At 52.5% G+C, this 21140-nt stretch overlaps 1 protein-coding gene and 1 non-coding gene across 2 annotated transcripts in view; one reads left to right on the top strand and one right to left on the bottom strand.

Moving 5' to 3' along the window:
- Mmd2 (monocyte to macrophage differentiation associated 2) overlaps positions 1-21140 on the bottom strand; it is a 40201-nt gene that overhangs the window by 10734 nt on the left and 8327 nt on the right. The window contains exons 2-4 of the mRNA XM_004629689.1: positions 7818-7899; positions 5100-5260; positions 3152-3226 (exon numbers count right to left, since the gene is read on the bottom strand). Of these exons, the coding sequence (XP_004629746.1) occupies positions 3152-3226; positions 5100-5260; positions 7818-7899 (318 nt within the window). The remainder of the gene's footprint in view (positions 1-3151; positions 3227-5099; positions 5261-7817; positions 7900-21140) is intronic.
- Positions 16168-16268, top strand: LOC111816409. The gene has a single exon (XR_002820812.1). It is a non-coding gene; the product is annotated as a small nucleolar RNA U13 (small nucleolar RNA).

Here is a 21140-nt window from a genome sequence, read left to right as displayed (position 1 = left end):
AAAAAAAAGGCTGGGATGCAGCTCAGTGTGAAGGCCCTGGGCTCAATCCCTAGAACTACAAAATATAAAATAATATAAATTAAAGTTTTACCTTTGATTTTTAACTTGACTTTAACATTAGGAAATGCAAACCAACAAAATGGTTTTCTGAACTTCAAGCAAACGTTTCCCCAACATAAACTTTACTTTGACTCTAAAACCAAGAAGATCAAATATATAAAGTATAAAGGTGTTGAATTTTCTTGTTGTTTCCATGGTCAATGCTATCTTTTGGGTCTGCTGCCAACATAAGACATAAGCTGGGTGTGGTGACACAATCCATACTCCCAGCACTGTGGGAGGCTGAAGCAGGAGGACTGCAAGGGTGAGCTCAGTCTGGGCCACTTGGTGACTCACCAAGATACTGTCTCAGAATATAAAAAATAAAATAGTGGGATATAGCACTGTGTAAAGGCCCAAAGTTCAGCTCCTAGTATCAAGTTCTGAGAGACAGAGACAGACAGACAGACAGACAGACAGACAGACAGACACACACACACACACACACACACACACATGATTCAGCATCCTGATTCTCCACCTTTTCTCTACAAATCACTCGTTTTCCTTACAAATATCAGTAATGTTACATTTCTTAGGTTTGCAATAATAACATTCTGTTCTATGACTGTAACTCACACAACTGTCTAATATGGGTTCTTTAATGATGGAGTAGATTTTTGCTACCATTTTTTTGACATAGGTAGATAAGACACTGAGGATTGAACCTTGGGCCTTTGCACTAAGCTACATCCCCAGCCCTTTTTTACTTTTGAGACAGGGTCTCACAAAGTCACACAGACTATAATCAAACTTACAATCCTCCTGGTTCAGCCTCCAGAGTTCTAGGAGTATTAGGCATGCACAATAGTCATTTAATTGGCTAAGTGTTTTTGTCAAGGTGTTTTTTCCCAAAGCTTTCAAAAACACTGTATTCCCTGACTCCTTTCATGTGTGCCAGGGGTTTCCTGTGGCTTCACATCTGTGTGACAACCTCACTAGACAGCTTGCGCTGAGTTCTGCCTTTGGAAAATTGTAGAAGTGTTCCTGTTGTGTTTCAGTGTTAAATAGGGTTGTGGCCACACTCAGGGGCCAAACTAAATTTTTCCCCTCTGTGTGGGTTTTTCCTCAGTCTCCACGCCCAAAGAAGGAGGGTCTGTCTTTAACTTATTAGTCTGATTGCTTTAAATTTTGGCTATTTAAAAATATGTATATTTTCTTGGATAATCCACACTCCGGGGTGGTTCTTTGCTGTGTTGCCGAGTTGACTTCATTCAGCCCATCGCAAGGCGGCTTGGCTCTTCAGTTTGTCCCTGTAGGTGTGGGGTCTCCACCTTCATTTCCAAAGGCTTTTTACCACCTCGCACTTGTGCGCCTGTTTAACTGTCTTCATTTTTCCCTGAGGAACATACAGTTCTTGTAGTTCTTCACACCTGGAAGTCAAGAGAAGCTGGAATAGGAAGTAGATGACAGGCAGGGACAGAGTCTGCACCTGTCTCCACTTCCAACCCCAATGATCCCGGAAGAGGATGCAGGGGGTCAGCGGGAGCTCTGCACATGTGCCAACACCCAGAGACGCTGCAGGAGGAGACCCCAGGTCATAGAGGTGAGAAGCTGTCATGGACCGAGGCTGTGAGCGCGGGCCTGGGCACTGCCCGCCAGGTGGCGCTGTCTCTCTTCCGCCCTCTCGGGCCTGGCCATGAGCAGCCTCGGCACCGCACAGCAGAGGGCGCTGTCGCGCTTTCCACTTGGAACAAGGCAAGAAAGAAAATTCTGAAAAATCAGCAAAATTTAACACAATCCAAAGACCCCGGGGGAAGCTCAGCCTGGGCCCTGGAGTCATACCCCTGCCCATGTCACCACGCCCATGTCACCTTCCCAGCGAGTCTTCTCCAGGGTCTCAGTCAGCAGAGAGAAGACCAGGTCGCCTTCTGCAGGGAAAAGCCCTCGGCTGCCCACTCCGCCCAGAACTTCAGACCCTAAATTGGCACTGCTGGGCTGTGTCTGTCCCCCATCCATAGGCAGACACTGATTTGTCTTTTGCTCTCAAATAATTATAATTATGTTCATTTTCTTGAACATTGGAGATGGGAGATTCTGTCCCCCGTGGCTTCACCGCCTGTTTTCTTCTACTCTGCCCTGTCCATTGTGTGTGCTAGACAGTGGGCCTTCAAAATACAAACACAAGCTGGGGATCAAACCAGAGCTACTTCTCCAGCCCTGAGAGAGGGTCTCACCAACTTGCCTAACCCGGGCTTGAACTTGGGCTCCTCCTGCCTCAGTCTCCCAGAGCGCTGGGATTATAGGTGCATGCCAGCACGCCTGGGTTAGACAGTCTACTCTGTTCTCACGTCTCCTTGCTCTGCTGGGGGCAAGGACACCGGCTTATCCTTATCTCCATTTCAGAGGTCAGAAATCTGAGGTCAGAAATCTAAAGCTCGGGCACAGTAATTTTCTGAAAGGCACACAGCGAGCAGGAGGCTGACCCAAGCCCAGAATGTGGGGCCGCAGCACTGATCACAGGATGTTCTCTCTGCCACACCACAGCCTCTCAACATTTCTGTAGTCGCACAGCACTCTAAATACTGTCTTTAGAGGTGTGGTGGCCGGGCCTGTAATCTCAGTATCCAGGAGGCTGAGGCAGGAGGCTCAGAAGTCTGCGGCCCGTCTGGATTACACAGTGAGTTCCAGTCCAGAGCCTGCAGCGAGTACCAGGCCTTCGACTTTCAACTGGCTCTTCCAGCTCTCAGGCACACGGCGATCCTTTTGTATTCTTCCACCCCAACCCTGTGGGCAGCCACTGTGAGCCACCTTGTAAATCCTCTACATATTACATATATTTTGTGCTAGATCTGGTCTCTAGTGAACCTAACACACACACACACACACACACACACACACACACACATTTCCTTTTGGGACATAAAAAAAAGATAGACAGATAGATAGATAGATAGATAGATAGATAGATAGATAGATAGACAAGAAGTTGGTAAGGAGTAGCTGGTTCCTGGCAGGGAAACAGAAGCGGAGAGACGCTCCCCGGTCTCCTCATCTCCCCAACCAGTAGAAACCCAGCGACAAGGACAGGGGTGGCAGCAGCAGGACTCACCAGGGGGCGTAGGAGGCCGCGATGAAGAAGTAGATGACCATGCGGTCCACCATGTGCAGGCAGTGCTCCACCATCCTACGGAGGCACAGAGAGGGTGGTCACGGCCCCAGGGCGGCAGGGAGGGCCTGGGCACAGGCCGGCACCCCTCTCCCAGTCATGACACCTCTGCCTCAGTTTCCCCGTCTGCAAGCGCCCAGAGCAGCAGGTATGAAGCCAGACTCCTCACCATTCTGGGGGCTGTGTGCAAAGGCCTTGGGGTCCCACTATGGTGTGACAGTCAGAGTTCCCAAAGGATTCTGGTTGGAAAAGAATCCTATGACTTAAAAATGTGCACAGACTAGAGCTGCACCCTGGAACCCTGCCAGGTTCTGACAGCCACCCAGAAACACTGGGGCACTGGCTGTCACTCCCAGCCATTCCCACTTCTGTGAATCCAGGACACCAGCGACCTGGCCCAGGCTTGTGGCGGAGCTCATAGGTTGACACTCAGCAGTGTGCGGGAGGTGGCCAATAACGGCCTCTCTTCCACAGCCTCCCCTTGCAGTGAGCTGTGGCCTCCGTGCATGTGGTCAGTGTCACAGGCAGCCCTCAGAGTGGCACTTGTGCCCTGCTCCTGTGGTGCCCACTTTGTCCTGTGCCCACTCACAACAGCAGGGCAGCCCTCTGCAGGCACAGGCTTTTTCCCAGGCTGGACCCCAATGTCACACAGCATCTGCCACTAACTTTAGAGAACATCATTCACTCCATGACAACGGGGAAGCCCAGATGAAGATGCACAGAGGACCCGGCACCACCTCTCCAACCAGGGAAGGGAGCCACCGTGGAAGTGGACGCTCAGATGGCACGGTGCCACCAGACATCTGGCTGTAGGAGGGACCCTAAGCCACAGTCCACCACTTATTCTTGTTATTTTCAGCCACCACACTTTGGGGTATTTTTGTTACACAGCAGTAGATAACTAATACAAACTGATTCAGTCCAGCAAACTGACCAGTGACACTACCCACGCATGGTCCAACCACACACGTCCCTGATAACAATGACGACGGTCAACACGTGTGTAGCTCACACTGCCAGCACAGAGCTGCTGTAAGGCCTTTACTGGCCTTAACCCCAACCCTGCCTACCAGGAGGTGCCACGATTTCACCCATGCCTCCCAGGTGAGGACAGTGGCCACAGCACTGAAGATGGGACCCTAAAGCTAATGACTGCGTCCTCATAAGAGGAGAGGGAGGTGTAGACACCAGACACAAGACACACAGGAGGCCAGGCAAGAATGAGGCAAAATAAATCAAGGTCTTAAAAACCAGGAATTCAGACAAGTGTGGTGTTGCATGCCTGTGATCCCAGCACTCAGGAGGCTGAGACAGGAGGATCACTGAGAGTTCAAGGCCCTCCTGGGCTACAACGTGAGCTCAAGGCCAGCCTGAATTGTGTAGTAAGACCTTGTCTTAAGAAAAAAATGTCAGGGGGCCGGGGAGATGGCTCAGTGGAATAAGCACTTCTCTGGCAAGCACAAGAGCCTGAGTTCAATCCCCGGTTCCGCAAAAAAAGAAAGAAAGAAAGAAAGAAAGAAAGAAAGAAAGAAAGAAAGAAAGAAAGAAAGAAAGAAGGAAGGAAGGAAGGAAGGAAGGAAGGAAAGAAAGAAAGAAAGAAAGAAAGAAAGAAAGAAAGAAAGAGAAAAGAAAAAAAATGTCAGGGATTGTCTGCAGAAGATTGGGCAAGGGCCTCTGGATAGTTCTGGGACCCAGAGATGGCCAGCAGGGAGTGGCAGCCGGGCTCAGGGCACTTGCTGTCCTCCAGCCTGGATAAGATGGTGAGCCTGACGAGGGGCTGCTCAACCCCAGCACTGTGAAGATGCCCCAGGAGTGGCCTGTCCTCAGTCCCCCTGCAGACTCAGTGTCCCCCATCCTGGCAGGCATCCCCTCCAGGCCGGGCAGCTTGTACCTGAGGTGGCTCTTCTTCCAGGAGATGGTGTGAAACACAGTGGACACCACGAAGAGGCCGCAGAGACCCAGGCCATAGATCCAGGCAGAAATGGTCTCCCAGTCGTTGTCGGACAGGAAGTAGAGGTTGGAGCTGCCAAGGACGCTGGGGATGATCCAGAACTGCAGGAGGGAACAGCTGCAGGGCCTTGCACGCTACTGCTACTCGGGGGACAGGGGGCATGGCCCAGGCAGCAGCCACACAGGGCCCCGGGGCATGGGAAGGCAGCCATTCAGACAGCACAGGTCTCTCCAGGGAGTGGGGACTGAAGCCCCAGTCACAGCCCGTGCTGTGCCGAGCCACACAGAGGAACCCCACATGGGTCACACGTCTGTGACACCCTGTGGTCACTGATGTCCACACCTTGCCTCCCTGGAGTCCCCTAATGGCAGGGCTCAGTCCAGACCGGCAGGGGGAAGAAGTTTGAATAGTGCCACCTACTGTGATGGTGGCTCGCGTTAGCACTCCCGTCCCCTGCCTCTCCAGTGGCCCTCAGCCCACAACTTCCCTCCACTCTCCTGCCCCGCCCAGGGTTCCCAGGCTGCAGCCTCCTGAAGGCTGGGCTGGTGACAGCCTTATCCCTGTCCCCATGTGGGAGCACAGCAGTGCCGCTGGCTGTGTCACTCCCTGCCAGACCAGGGCCCTGTCCCTGTGCAGGTTTCTGTATGGAAGAACTACTTCCTCCAGGGTTACCAGGCCTCATGAAGCCTTAGCCCTCAATGACAGGTAGAGAAGGAAGGGAGAGGGACAGAGAGAGGGGGAGGACAAAAGGGGAGAGAGGGGAGGAGGAGAAGGGAGAGGAGGCAGGGAAAGGGAGAGGGAAGGAGGGAGGGAGGGGGAAGGAAGAAAAAAGAGGGAGAGAAAGGGGCAAGGGAAGGAGGGAGGGAGGGGGAAGGAAGAAAAAAGAGGGAGAGAAAGGGGCAAGGGAGAGGGAGGGAGAGGGAGAGGAGCAGGGCCTGGAGAAGACAGCCCCCACAATGCACGACCTCTGGGGTCCGCAGGAAAAACAGCTCACTGGTCCTGCTGGGGGAGAGGCCTGGCCCTGGGGGAGGGACAGCTCCCAAAGCCAAAGCTTAGGGCAGACTGAGCATGTGGCAGACAGAAGGGCTGAAAGGGGCAGATTGGGGCTGGGGGGTGGGCAGGGGCACTGGGGTTGAACCTGGGCCTTCGCCCTGAGCCCAGCCCCAGCCTTCTTTGGTTTTTCCAGGTCTTACTAAGTTGACTAAGTGGGCTCCAACTTCCTTTTTCCTGCCTCAGCCTCCTTGAGGGCAGGATCACTGGCGTGGGCATGTGGAGTGGGGCACTGGGTTCTGCGGCTAGGACCCAGCACCGTCTCTTCACTCAGAGGCCCCGGGGTAGCTGGGCTCAAGAGCTCAGCCTTCCTTCCTCACCCCTTTCTTCCCCCTTCCTCCCACAAGCCAGGGCATGCTCACAGCCCAGTCCTGGAGGGAAGTGGGGCAGAGCGCTGCCCTAACCACACCCTGGGCTGGGCGCGCTTCATGGGCACAACACCAGCAGCCACCACCAAGTATGGGGACACCCGCGTCTGCAGTTGGTGCCCAGAGGTCACACTGAGTCCTTAACCTATGTCTCCTGGGACTTCAGGATTGGCTGGAGCTTGGCCCACATGTTGCCACATTGTTGCCTCAGACAGCACTCACACACAACCCTGGGGAGTGGTTTGTGCCCATTCTGCAGATGAGGAAACTGAGGCTTAGAGCTCCATGGTGACAGAGCTGGGATTCAGGGACAAGTGCTCTCTGGGAGGTTGTGCCGAATCAGCGTATGACTTGGGCAAGTCCTCTCTATTCCACAACTTGGGGAGGGCACCGCAGAGCTCCTGCTCCAAGGCAAGTGAGGAAAATAAGCACCCACAGAGGTGGGCAAGTGTGTGCCTGTGAGCCCAGTGTTCTGGGAGGCTGATGCAGGAGGACTGCAAGCTCAAGCCCAGCCCCGGCAATTTAGCAAGTCCAGGTCTCTAAAGAGTAAAAGAGGCGGGAATCAGCTCAGGGAAAAGAGTCTGGGTTCGTTTCCAGATGCTACAAAAAGAAATGGAAAGCACAGGAAGCTTGGGTTCAGCTGAACGTGTCGCTGCAGAGAAAGAGGAACAGGCACACTGAGTCCTACACCCGCGCAGCCAGGGCCCAGAGCAGAGCCCCTGCCTCCAGGACGTGCAGACAGGTTTTCTGACTGATAAATGGACTGGCCTCTTCTCCACCTAGGCATACTGAGGGGGCTTGTGGCTCCCCAGCACCTGGGCCCAGGGCAAGGACATCTCAGCAAGGCCACGAAAGACAAATGAGGCTGGAGCAGAGAGGAAAAGTATTCCAAGTGTGGGCACAGCGTGTGCAGAGGTCATGTGAGTGGGCGTCCTGGGAGCCTGGGGAGGAGGGCGTGGCCACAGGAGCAGAGCCCAGCAGTGAGACCTGCCTGAGCGCGCTCTGTGATGAGGTGCCGTACCGGGTACTAGGGAGCCACAGAAGGTTCTAGAGGAAGAGAGGCACGCTTGGCTCCCAATCCTCCAGCGTCCATCAGTGTCCTGCCCCACCAGATCCCATCGGCCTTCGGGGGCTATGGGAGACCTGAGAGGGCTCCGCGAGGAGGGCGGGGGCACCTGCACAGGCAAGGAGGCTGCCTTTCCTGTCCCCATAGCCACTGGGGCCCCCAGCCCATACTCACAGCGTGGGTGGCGCAGTTGGCCGCGTGCTCGTACTCCGTGGGCTGGTACCGCTTGTGGGGTGGGACCCGGTGGTTCATGAACCTGGAAAGACGTAGAAGTGGGACTGCTGGGGGGGAGGGGACCCCAGGTAGGAGGGGCCTCTCTTGGCTCCTCCCCCAGCCAGCGCCAGCCAGATGCCCCACGCTGTCCCAGGCACCAGCCTCCGCGCATGCGCGTTTATCACTGTCCAGTGGGCCTTCCCCCACCCCGGAGCTGCGCATAGAACTTTACGCTTTCAGTGAAGGGAATCGCCCTTGACCCCAGGTTACTCAGAAGCGGCACGGGGTGCAGCATTCTCTCTTTTTCTCTATTCGATTTTATTGGCGGTACTGGGGATTAAGCCAAGGGCTCTCATACTGAATAACACCCCCAATCCTTTTTTCTTTTTAAATTTTTGAGACAGGGTTTCACTAAATAGCTAAGTTGGGGGTCAAACTTTCGATCCTCCTGACTCAGCTTCCCAGAGTGCTGGGATTACAGGTGTGGACCACCATGGTGGACTTCTAAATTTTCTTAAAATATAACTTACAGTTTGACTCCCCCAAGGATATAGTTTGGTGAATTTACGTGCACACATACACACAAGACCACCCTGAAAGACATAGCTCATTTCCTGCCCCCAAGAAAGCTCCCTTCTACACCTCCCAGGGGTAGGACCCTCTTCCCAGAGCCACCCTCTGACATATTCTCTGAAGATTAGTTCTTCCTGCCCCGGAACTTGTCATCCATAGACACACAGCACACACCCTATTATTTCTGGCTGCTTCTTTTAAAGTGATTTTTGCAGTTCTCTGTTATTGAACAGAATCTGGGGTTTTTCAGAGCTACATAGTACTCTACGGGTTAACTGGACCACACAGAGTTTGCTCAGTCCATGCAGGTGGTGCGGCCCTTTTGAGCCACTGGGGGTGACTGCGCATGAAGACTTGTGCGTATAATTTTTTCGGAGAACATACGTATTCATTTCTCCTGAGCTTAGACCTACATGTGCAAGAGCTAGGTGACTTTACCTTGGAAATAAACAGCCCTAACGGTTGACATCTTTGGAAACTTCAGAGGATGATCGCCTGTCTGATCCACTCCACCCCCAGATCCTGGAAAGCTGTCACTCATCCTAGGAACGCGGAAGTCTGGAACCTGTCGGGGGTGGTTTCCCCAGGGGCATTCCCATGGCATCCATCAGAGGGCGCTAGAGTCCCCCTCACCTGCCAAACCCTGCCCTCAGTTGCCAAGGGCAGGAAATAAGTGTGCGGTTCAGATCCAAGGACACACTGCGCGTTTATCCAGCACCTTCTGTATGCTGGTGTCGTGCTAGTGACATCATGGGCGTGTCTGGCACCCATGTACTGACTCTGCTGGTACAATTCACGAAACACCATGGGCACTGTCTGTGCCACCCCAAGGAGGCCAGCGAGGGTTCAGAGGTTGCAGAGCCAGTAGGTGTCTGTGGGCTCCCACGCTGGGACGCCCGGGGTCCTGGGGTCCACTATGCCTATGCATTGGTGAGCAGGAGTCCAGGTCAGACCCCCACCCACCAGCAGTGGCTCATGACCAAGTGACTTGGGGTCATGGGACCAAGGTCAGCTTCCTGCTGAGCCCAACAGATCAAGAGGAAACCAGGGCTCGGGCTCTGCCTCCCGTGGCCCGCTCCCATGCAGGGCCAGCTTCGAGCTGGGTTCCCGGACCCCAAGGAAATGGGGGCCCTGATGCAAAACCTCCCAGGGCCGGGAACAGCTGGGTGGCAGAAGGCACCGCGCCAAAACTGGCTTCTTAATAAGATGGTGCTGTCATAGGCAGAGCTCCCACTCCCCTCGGGCCGCAGTCCTGACCCCTGGTGGGCCTTGGCTGTCTCTAGGGTGACAAGGTTATGCTGGAGGATGCGGACCCTGATGCCAGATGAGAGGACCCTTAGGAGCAGAGGAGAGGGGCACAGATTACGTGGCACAGGGAGAAGATGGCCACCTGGGCACGGAGGCAGCGGGCACACACAAGTCCTCAGTGGTGTGGTCCTCACCCACCTGTCCCCAGGAATGGCCTGGAAGTGCTCTACCACTGGCCAGCCACCCACGGCACCAGCCACTCAGCCTCAGGGTGATGTCACGGTTGCCGTGACGACCTGGGGCACCAGTTATTTATTTATTTCTGGGCTCTACAAGGCTCCCCTTGTCTAAAGCCCTGCAGCTATTGAGGGAGGAAGAAAGAGGGGCCTGGGGCCAGGCCGGGGACCAAGGCTCGGTTCCCACCACCCTGAAGACCCGAGAACTGGTCCTTTAACCCCTCGGGGACCAGCTTTCTTCTCATACCCCTAGTCAGGCATGCTAAGAAGGCAGGCAGTGAACTAGCCTTTCACATTTCAATTGGCGTAGGGTACAACTCCCCTCCCCCTCTTCTTCTGATCCAGGCACCCCGAAGCTACAGCCCCAGCCCTTTTATAGTTTTTATTTTGAGGTAGCATTCACTAAATTGTTAAGCTGCCCAATCTGGGCTCAAACTCTCCATCCTCCTGGCCCAGCCTCCCCAAGTGCACCATTTCTGTTTTGCTATAGACCCATCAGCTCCCCAAGAGCCCAAGGTTGATGGCAACCCCCCGAAAAAAACAAACACTGCTCTGTCCTCACTCCCTACAATGTTGCCTTTTCCAGAACTCCAGATAAAGGGAGCCAGCCCACAGTGGCAGCTTTGCAAACAATGTTGCTCGATTTCGGCCTTCTGTTCTTTATCTTACCTGCAGATATTAAGAATGTATTCATCATATAAAAAATGTTTGAGGGCTGGGGAGATGGCTCAGTAGAATAAGCGCTTCCCTGGCAAGTGCAAGGGTCTGAGTTCAATCCCCAGTTCCGCAAAAAAAAAAAAAAAAGAAGAAGAAGAAAAGAAAAAAACAAAAAATAAAAATGTTTGATTATCTGTTTGTTTTGTTTTTTTTATTAAAAACTTGTAAAAACAGAACAATGTTTCAAGAGAGTTCATTATATATATTAAAGTTCATTATAAATAGGTAAAGCAATTTACTTCTTTTCTATTAAGATGTATTAATGAGATGTTTCTAAGCCGGGCGCTGTAGTTCACGCCTGTAATCCCAGGGCTGTGGGAGGCAGAGGCAAGAGGATCAGAATTTTTACCACAACCTGAGCAATTTAGAGACTTAGCAAGACTCTGTCTCAAAATAAAAATCTTTAAAAAGGACTGGAGACATAGCTCAGCGGGTAGGCCCAGCACCACAAAAACAAAACAACAGATGTTTCTGAGACAGACTTGCTTTTACAAAAAGTGAACAGACCTTTCCTGGAGATTCTGGCCAACTCCTCCATCACATCCCCGCTGGCCTTTCAGCCTCCTGCCTTCATGAGCATAGGGCATTTGCAATTGGTCTATGCAGTTGCATGTTCCTTTCTTTGTAATATATTTTTAGTTACTCAGGTTTTTTAACTCATTTGTTTTGGTGCTGGGGCTGGAACCCAAGGCCCCAAGCATGCTCGGTGCATGCTCAGCTGCAGAACTACATCCTGGCCCTCCCTCTTCTGGGCTGAGTGGTATTCCATGGTAGGATGTGGCAGAACTCATCAGTCTCCAGGGCAGGGACCTGAGCTCCATTCTAAGCAGATGGCACATAGAGGTCAAGTCAAGGTGAGTACAAAACAGAGCAGCCAGCTAGAGAGGCAATCTCAGAACAGTGTGGACTCTTCAAAGAGCCTGCACCATCGTTGGTTACGTTGAAGAGGAAACCGGCTACACAATCCCTATGCTGTGGCCAATGCTTGCAGCCCTGAGGACTACACGGCCACTGCCACTTGGAGCCAGGATGCAGGGTCAGACGCCAGCGCCTGACAAGACCCATATGCTGAGGCCCCATCCTGGAGGGGTGGGGCTCTGCGTGCCCCGCGGCTGCCATGTGAGCTACTAGAGACAAGCAGGAGGCTCCGGGCACAGCTTCCATGTGTGTGCACCAGGGTGCCACACCTTTCCTTCCACCCCGCTCCAGACTCCCACAAACACCACAGGCACTGTTTCCCCTCATGGTTCTAGGGATCAACCGCAGGGCTGCACCAACCCCAGCCCATTTCTAGTTTTTTTTCTTTTGACATAGGGTCCTTCTAAGCTCTGTAGGTGGGCCTTGAGCTTTCAATCCTTCTGCCTCAGCCTCCCTGGGCACCAGTAAGCAAGCCCACCTACGTGCTTCTCAGGCAAGTCTCAGCAGCACCCTGGCATGATGCAGAAGCATGTCATGTTGTTCCAAGAGGGAGATGAGGCTAGGCCAGAGAGCTGGTTGGTTCCCAGTCTCGGCCACACATTAAGAATCACCTGGTACCAGGTGCTGGGTACACACCTGGAGTCCCAGTGACTCAGGAGGATGAGGCAGGAGGATGGCTTGAGTCCGGGAATGCAGAACCTGCCTGGCAACACAGCAAGATTCCCATCTCAAAAAAAAAAAAAAAAAAAAAAAAAAAAAAAAGGCTGACCAAATAACTGAGCTGATTAAAGTGCTTGCAAGCAGAAGCAGGGGCCAGGGGTTCAATCCCCAGGCCTGCTGTGCTGGCCCCACCCCCAGGGCACATTGAGACAGCATTTGAGACTGGGTGTGGTGGCATGTGCCTGTGATCCCAGCTCTTGGGAGGTCGTAAACAGGAGAATCACTACCAGTCTGATCTAGTAGTAAGACCCTAAATACCCTGTAGATCCTTCCCTAAAATACAATAAATAAATAAAAATAAACAAACAAAAACTTAGGAAGTAGATGGGTGGGTAGATAACAAAATGTTTCTCTCTGAAATCCACACAGTGAAATATTACCCATTTCTTGAACAAGAATGGGGTACATGCACATACAGCTTGGGTGGGCCTCAAGAACACCAGGCCAGGGGCTGGGACATAGCTCAGTGGGAGAGAAGGTGCTTAGCATGTGCCAGGCCCTGGCTTCAACTCCCAGCACCACCCACACGAGACAAAAAGTCCCACTATGGTCAGTGAGAGAAGCCAGACACCAAAGGTCACAGAGGAAACTCAAGACACAAGTCTGTGGCGGAGTATCAAGGACTGAAAGTGACATTTTATTCTTAAGAATCCCTTTGGGGCCCCCAGGGAAGAAGATAATAAACTGGCTGTTAGATCGCAGCAGAGTCAGAGGAGAGACTCGGCTCTGCAGGAGGAGCTATGAGGGTAGGTTAAGGACAAAGCGTCCAGATGTCTGCAGAAAAAGCAACGACAAGAACAAGGTTCATTGTAAAACACCAACATGCAGTGAATCTAGCTGTGCAGAAGGGGTGCTTACTGAGTTTTCTGGACATTGCGCTACATGCCTGAGAATGTGAGGTCACCCTAGGAACATCGATGTCATTCCCCCCATCCCCAGCAGGTTGGGGAAGTGAGCCAGAGCAAATGTTGCAACCAGAGATCATAAAACTCCCAGCTCTGGGACCCACCCAACCAAAACAGAATCTCCAGCATGGGGAGGGGGTTCCTAAAACCACCTGGGGGGATTTCAGCAGTCGGCCAAGGTTGAGGACCAGGGTGCTGGAGAAAGAGCTCAGGGGAGCAGGGACCATGGTGCCACAGTCCCCAAGATCCCGGTGGGACGGCAAGCGGGAGTCATTCACCACCTCTGGGGGCTGATGAGGCCCTGGCAGGGCTCATGCCAGGAATCGTGCCAGGTCTGGGTGTGGTAGGATAGTGCTGGGGATGGTGAACAGTGTGGCCGACACTCACTCCCCCTTCCACCCTGTCTGTGGTTCTGAGGGGCAAACCTGCCATCAGCCTTTCGCACTGTAGTATAATTTACCTGGCCCTCTACTCCAGGGAGGAAGACTGGTTGTGGCTCTGAAGGCAAAGCAAGGAAAGAGGCAGAGCCCTTTCCCTGCTCCTGGGATCGTAACCACCTTAGCAGGGCCAGGATCTTTGAGCCCTGTCAACCTCTCCCACCTTGAAAGGCGAGTTCAAGGCCAATGGGGCTATATAGTCGGTACAAGACCAGCCTGGACTACAGAGAGTGACCCTGTCTCAGAAAAAGAAAAAAAGACTCAGGTCTTAGTGAGTCCTGCACAAGGCTGGAGGACCCAGACCACAAGTGTGTCATGCCAAAGTTCGGAGCAAAGCATACCAGACCACTTCTGCAGGGGCCCGAAGGCCCTGTGCTCCAGGGGAAACATAGGTTCCTACCCTTGGTGTTCTAGGCAAGCTTTCTTCATGGCCTCAACCACCATGCTTCTTGGCCTTCCACACATGGTTTCTTTACTTAACAGTTCCTTTCATTCTTCTCTGATGAGAGAACTCCTGTAGATACTTCAGAGCCCAGGTTAAAAGGCCTTGCTCTGAAAAAAAAGCCTTTCTTGATGCCTTTGCTAATCTCTAAGCCAATACCTTACTTCTTAGGCAGACACAGTTGCCAAGTGGCCTCCACACAGCACATGTGTGTTTCTGGGCCCGTCTGCCCCTAAAACACAAATTTGGAGACAGGATTCCTGATCTGGGGCAGAGCAGTGAGCCACAGGTAATGCCTGGTGCATAAGTGACTCATCCATCATCTCGGGGATCTTATCCTTACAGGCGCAGGGCCAGAGTTAGCAGACCCAGCTGGACCCCATGGGCCAGGAGACAGGTGACAGGCATGTGGGTGGGGCCCTCAGCTGTTCTAAGGGCTTGCAGACCTGGGAAAGTGGAAAACAAGAAGGACTTGCTACTTTAGTGATTCTTTCTTTCTTTCTTTCTTTCTTTCTTCCTTCCTTCCTTCCTTCCTTCCTTCCTTCCTTTCTTTCTTTCTGTTTCTTCTTCTGTTTTTCTCTGTAGCACCCAGGACTTGTGCCTGATCAGCAAGTGCTGGAGCACTCAGCTACATCCCAGCCCTTCCAAGTCTAATAAAACAGACTGAGTACAGTAGTGCACACCTGTGATCCTAGCAGTCTGGGAGGCTGAAGCACTAGAAGAAAGAGAGAGAGAGAGAGAGAGAGAGAGAGAGAGAGAGAGAGAGAGAGAGAGAGAGAGAAAAGCAAGCGAGCTCAAACTCAGCCTGAGCAACTTATCAAAACTCTGTCTCAAAATGAAAGAAAGAAAAGAACAGATGAGCGAGGCTCGGGAAGTAGCCCTGTAAAGGCTAGACTCTTTCTCTGACTGCCCTGTGGCAATGGCTCCAGTCTGGGGCCTGAGCTGCAGGTCCCCTCCTGGCCTGTTACCTGGCCCTGCGGGGTCTGCAGCTTCAAGGACCAGACTCCCCTCTGAAGATGCAGTAGCCGCCCCTCCCCAGCTGGGCTGGTGCCTGTCTGCGGCGACCCTGAATCCCTTGCACAAGGCACTAAAGAGGTCTGCCCGGGCTGCACACAAAGGGGTATCTGTGTGTTTGTCCCTCCGAGGCCAAGGCCAGCCAGGGCCAAGCGCCCCCAGGAAGCCACTCTCCATCCCCCCGCGCAGACTACGCTTTGTGTCCACGCCTGAATGCAGGCTGCTCCGCAAGGCCGCCCAGCTTGGCGCGGTCTTTGGGAAAGAGTCATTGGACTAGTGCCACCTGGGAACGACCCTGGGATCAAAATCCTGGGGCCCAGTGCTGGGAACAGGAAGAGAAACAGCACGGGGGGAGGAGGGGGAGCGGTGCACCATGTTCAGGGGACTGACACGACAGGCAGCAGAGGGTACAGGCCTGGCCAGCAAGGATGGCTTCATGTGCACAGTCCCAGACCTGGTGGCAATGATGAGCCAGTCCTCAGCCCTCCCACCCTCCTCCTTGTCTGTAAGTGAGAGCCATCCCCAGCCGAAAGACTTACAGATAACCACTTACCTGCCAATCTCTGCCCTGCTAGTTCTATGACATCAGCAACAGCCAATCAGAGTCCCAGATTAGCACTCCACCAGTGAGCCACACCCCTGCCCCTGGTGTGGCCTTTGGGTTGATGTGTCTTCACCCAAAAGCAAGCGCTGGATCTTTCAGAGAGACATCTGTGACCTGGAGGAGAGCATTTCTAATTCCCTTCTTTTCTAGCCAGTCTCTGACTCCAAGCCAGCCAGGCTAACTCCTTAAATAGCCAGGACCCCAGGCAGGAAGTCCCATCCCCCAACTCATCCCTCCCCTCTCACAGAGGTGACCTAGGCCTAGCTGTTTTGTCCCCACCCCCATCCCTCAAACCTGTGGCAAAGGGCGGGATCTGGGGGACCCTGCCCATCCGGCCTGAGGACAGGAGGCTCCCAAGTTGGAGTCCAGTAGGGGCAATTTAGGGATTCAGCAAGACCCTATCTCAAACTAATAAATAAAAAAGGACTCAGAATGCAGCTCAGTATGAAGGTGCTGGGTTCAATCTTAAGTACCACAAAAAATTTACAAAGAATAATGTCCACGAGTAGGGCTCGGCGTGATGATTGGGTATTCATGCCTTATGCATGAGATGTGCCTCCTTCAAACCTTGTTACGTGGGCACATTACCTGTCTAACGAGGGGGGGAGGACGGGGGGGGGACTGAGTAGGGCTCAGGCTTTGGTTCCTGAGCAGGTCAGTGCCTGCTCTGAAAAACAGATTCCCTCAGAGATCCATAGGGCTTGAGGCAAAGCACACACACACACACACACACACACACACACTGTGCACAGAATCCCAGGGGCTTCACACAGCCGAAACACTACCCGTACTCCAAACACAGACTAATCGATTTGTTCCCCTCTGGGGACCTTTTTACAAAAGAAATGAGAGCTTGGCTTTATCTCAGATCCAGCCTTTGGAAGGCTGAGGGGCAGAGCTTCTTCATTAAGAGAAGATATTAAAAAAAAAAAAAAAAAAAATCTCAGAACCCAACCCCTAGAAAGGATTGATTCACAGAGTGATAGTCCATGGCCACTCAGCCCACTGAATGGGAGGCTGTCAAGCGACGGGCACTCGGAGGGAGCCAGCAGCAGGCCAGGATTATCTTGCAGGCCCCAACGATCAATACAGCATCATCAGAAGCAAGAGGACCAGATGTCTCTGGTGCTTCCCATGCAGCCACTACAGGACCCATGACGTTCTTGCCTTTCATGCCAAAAATGTCGATCATGAGTCTAAATCAAGCCTCCACTGTACAGCTGTGCTGGCATGGATGCCGCCAGGCACATGTGGCTAATTAAATATAAATGCATTAAAGATACATGAAAGCCTGCCTGCAGCCCCAGCGACTTGGGAGGCTGAGATAGGAGGATCACTTGAGCTTATGAATTTGAGAGCAGCTTGGGCCACAAAATGAGAGCCTGACTTAGAAAGAATTAATTAAGTTTATGGTTCAGTTCCTAAGTCACACTTAGCCACATTTTGAGTGCTCAGTACTACTAGGAATTATAAAAGGGGCATGGTGGCACTCAGCTGAGAGCCCAGCCCTCTGGGAGGTTGAGGCAGGAAAATCACGGATTGGAGCCCAGCCTGGGCAATATAGGAACTTTGCAAGACTCCTTTTCAAAAGAAAAAAGAGAAGGCAGGGGATGTAGCTCAGCATAACAGTGTTGGGTTCAGTCTGCAGTCACACACACACGCGCGCGCGCACACACACACACACACACACACTCACACACCTCTCCATAGTCTTTCCCCATTCCAGCCATTTGCACCCTGGAAGAGAATCACACCATGCTGGGACCCTGATCCCAGACTTTAAGAAATTTCTACCATTTATAAGCCGCCCCAGGTACGGTGTTCTGTCCTAGAAGCCCAGACAGGCTAAGACCATTCCATAATGACATCACGTCAATGCTAACATTCTTGTTTTCTTACCCTATTTCCTCTGGCACTTAGTAAATCACCTGTGTATGTTTGCATTGTCAGCTTAGTTTCTTAATTGTGGCTTTTAATTGTGGTGAAATGCACCACATTAAAGGGCAGGGGTGCTGACACACCCACACCTTTGCATGGTGTTACCCACGTGGGGGCTCCACCCATCACCTGGCTCCCACCCCTCCCAGCACCACCTCCCCCCACCCTTCTCTGTCCAGGGTCTGGGGAAGTGGAGGCCCTGATGTGTCCTTTGTGACTGGCTTATTTCACCAGGCGTCCTATCAGGGCTCCTTTCTGTTCAGGGTATGCCAGAACATCCTTCCTTTTAAGGCTGGGTTTCCTAGGACTTGATTTGTTTTGCTGTTTGTATTGTTTGCTTTGGTTTGCAGTGCTAGAGATCGAACCCAGGACCTTCCCCCTAAGCTACAGCCCAGCTCACATTTTACTTTTTGAGACAGGGTCCCAGCTCGCTAAGCAGCTACGTGGCCTAGTGGCTCCTCCAGGAGGCTGCTGCAGTGAGTGGGCAGCTGCAGGCTGAAACCTCACCGCCTAGGAGGGACCCTCCTGTGTGCTGAGTGATGCCTGCAGGTGTGGCTGTCTGGCGCCTGTCCCACCTTGTTCTCCTAACTACTGTCACTTTTCTTCTAGTTGTCCCTCCTCAGTCAACCCACAGCCCCCACCCTGAGCCATGCCTGACTGGTGGGGACCAGGCATGATCCATCCCTGGAAGAGTGGACAAGTGCTGTCACAGGGCAAGAAGACTCCAGTTTGGGGAGACCCAAGGTGGGGGTGGTACAGGGACCAGAGCCAGCAGAGGAAGCAGAGCCCAGAGATGAAGGAAACAGCCACTCTGGTCCTCTTGGAACTCCTTGATCCAACTGTACCTCAACTCCATTCTTCCAGCCTTTTCACGTCTGTGCACCAACTTTTGTTGTTGTTTTTTCTTTCTCTTCCTCCTGCTTCTCTTCCTCTTTCTCTCCTTTTTTCTCCTTCTCCTTTTCCCACCCTCCTTCTTTTCTTCTTTCCTTTGTCCTTCCTTTGTTCCTTCTTTCCTTTCTTCTCCTTTCTCCTTCCTTCTCTTCCTGGTTCAAGACAATTTGAATATTGGAGCTTCTACCACATCTAACAAGAGTATGAAATTCCCACTGGCCCCTCCTCACATGCTCCTACAGGACCAAGTGGCACTGGCTTCCTGTGTACTTCCCAGGCAGCGTGATCTTTGCATACACAGTGCCCTTAGGACACTCATCCTCCCCTAGACCCTGCCAGAGGGAGGAAGCAACTCTGCAGCAAATTCATTTTGTGCCCACAACCCTGGTTCTTTTAAATGAGGCTTTTGAATAAATCAAGATGCCTAGGGGCAAAGGACAGGTCTGCAACAGCCACCACAGGCCCTCAGGACTCAGGTGTAAGCAGCCACACAGCTTACTATCTGGCTTGGAGAGATGAGGGAAGGCACAGGACCTGCAGCACCATCTCCTGCACACTTGTAAGGGCTGGAGATGATGGGCCACAGAGCCTGGGACCCAGGACCGGCAGAAGTGGGGGCCAATCCTGGGCAAATGTGCTAGCATAGAAGGGTCTCCAGGTTCTCCTCATACATAGCTTAGTCAGCCTCTTCCACAAGGAAGCACTGGGCATGGTGTCATACGTGGGTGAGCCCCAGCCACTTGGGAGGATGAGGCAGGAGGACTGCTTAAGTCCAGGTGTTGCAGACCACCCTGAGCAACAAGCTGTGACCTGCTGGTGCTGAAGGGACAGCTCCCCAGCAGGGGCACTGCAGCAATCGCCTCCCCCCACCCCTACTGCCCTGCTGGCATGAGCCCACCACCATTTAACTGGCACCTACTGAATAACTCTTCCCATGCATTATCTCAGTTAGTCAAGCTCAAACAATCCTGAGGAGGTACCGAGATCCCTTCTGCCTCCCCACCCAGACTCTTACCAGAAGTGCCCTCTGAGGTTTCCTGGGGCTCTGTTTCCCATGCTCACTGATGTGAGGTGCAGGAGGCCAGGAGTTTTCCTGGTCAGTCCTGGGTCCCCAGCACTGAGGACACAGCCAGACACATCACAGGTACTTGGCAACCGTCAGTGTAATGACATGAGGGCAGAGATTTAGATGTGCTTGGTGTCCAGGGTGGGAGTGGAACTGCTTCCCTGGTTGAGCTCACTATCATCAGAGGTAATCTCAGTGAGCAGCACCCTCCCTCCCCTCTCCCTCCCTCCCCTCTCTCTCCTGCCCCACCTGAAATTGTCCTCAGGCTATAATTATTAACACCAGGGCCAGAGCCCAAGTCCACAGTCGCCCCCTTGCCTTCTGACACTCCCACTGTCTAAGGGGCAAGATGAGTCCCCAGACTGAGGCTGAGGGCTGCAGAGGTCTGAACCCAGCCCAGGAGCTGAGGAAGGTGGTACTGAGCACAGGTCTGGGGCAAGGTGGCCACAGAAGCACTAGGTGCCCTGCAGGGACCTGGCAGATCCCAGACCTGAGAGACAGCTCTGGGGGTAGCTGGCCATGCCTCTCCACCACCCACCACCACCCCTAACAGCCTCATCTGTAAGACATGCCATTCATTCTTCTCTGGCAGGGACTAGAAGGGACCAGACTCCAGAATATACTAGACATTAAATGAGTGGGTAGATGTCATTATTGTGATGCAGTTATTAAGAACAAAGCTAGTGGCAGTCTGGGAAATGAACAGTTAGTCTACTCAAACCTGGATCCACGATGTCTTATTGCATAGCCCTTACTGTGTTGTTGACTCGTTACTTCCTCTTTTGGGAGTGCCAGATTGAAAACTCCAAAACTGAGTGTGGTGGCAAACACTTATAATCTCAGCACTCAGGAAGTGAGGCAGGAGGAATGCCATGGGTGTAAAGCCAGCCGTACTTGAGTTGAAAACCAGCCTGTACTTCATAGCAAACCTTGATGAAGAAGAAAAAGGAGAAGGGGAAGAAGGAGGAGGAGGAGCAAGAGGAAGAGGAAAAATAGGAGGAAGAGGAGAAGAAGGAGGAAGAGGAAGAAGAGGAAGATGGGGAGGACTGGGAGGAGGGAGTGGGGAGGAGGAGGAAAAGAAAATTCTACACTCCTATTCTGAATGGGAAGGATGGTTGACAGTTCCATGATCAATTAGTGATGTCTGTTCTGGACACAGGATGGAATGACTGCAGGTGTGCTGTTTTTTTGATAATCCTGTTGAGGAGATGTTTGTCTGAACCACCCCAAAACAAGTGGCACTTTGTCTCCAAGTCTGTCCCTTAGATTAGCCCATTTCATGCATACAGGTCACTGAAGGAGCTTAAAAACACACAGATCTGAGTGAACTGATTCCGTAAGTCTGAGGTCAAGCCCAAGACTTTTTTTTTTTTTTTTTTTTGGTCACTACTGAGGATTGAACTCAGGGCCTCAAGCTAAACTACATCCCTGCCAATTTTCTTTTTTTTTTATGTTGAAACAAGATCTCACCACATTGCTTGGTCTGGCCACTACCTTGTGATCCTCTAGCCTTAGCCTCTCAGGTAGCGGGTATTACACACAGGCTTGCACTGCTGCCTAAGATACTATATTTCT

The sequence above is a fragment of the Octodon degus genome, unplaced genomic scaffold (genome assembly GCF_000260255.1).
Source record: "Octodon degus isolate 3935 unplaced genomic scaffold, OctDeg1.0 scaffold00031, whole genome shotgun sequence".
Lineage (NCBI taxonomy): Eukaryota > Metazoa > Chordata > Mammalia > Rodentia > Octodontidae > Octodon > Octodon degus.
The sequence above is the reverse complement of the archived record's forward strand: the minus strand, read 5'-3'. Positions and strand labels throughout refer to the sequence as shown.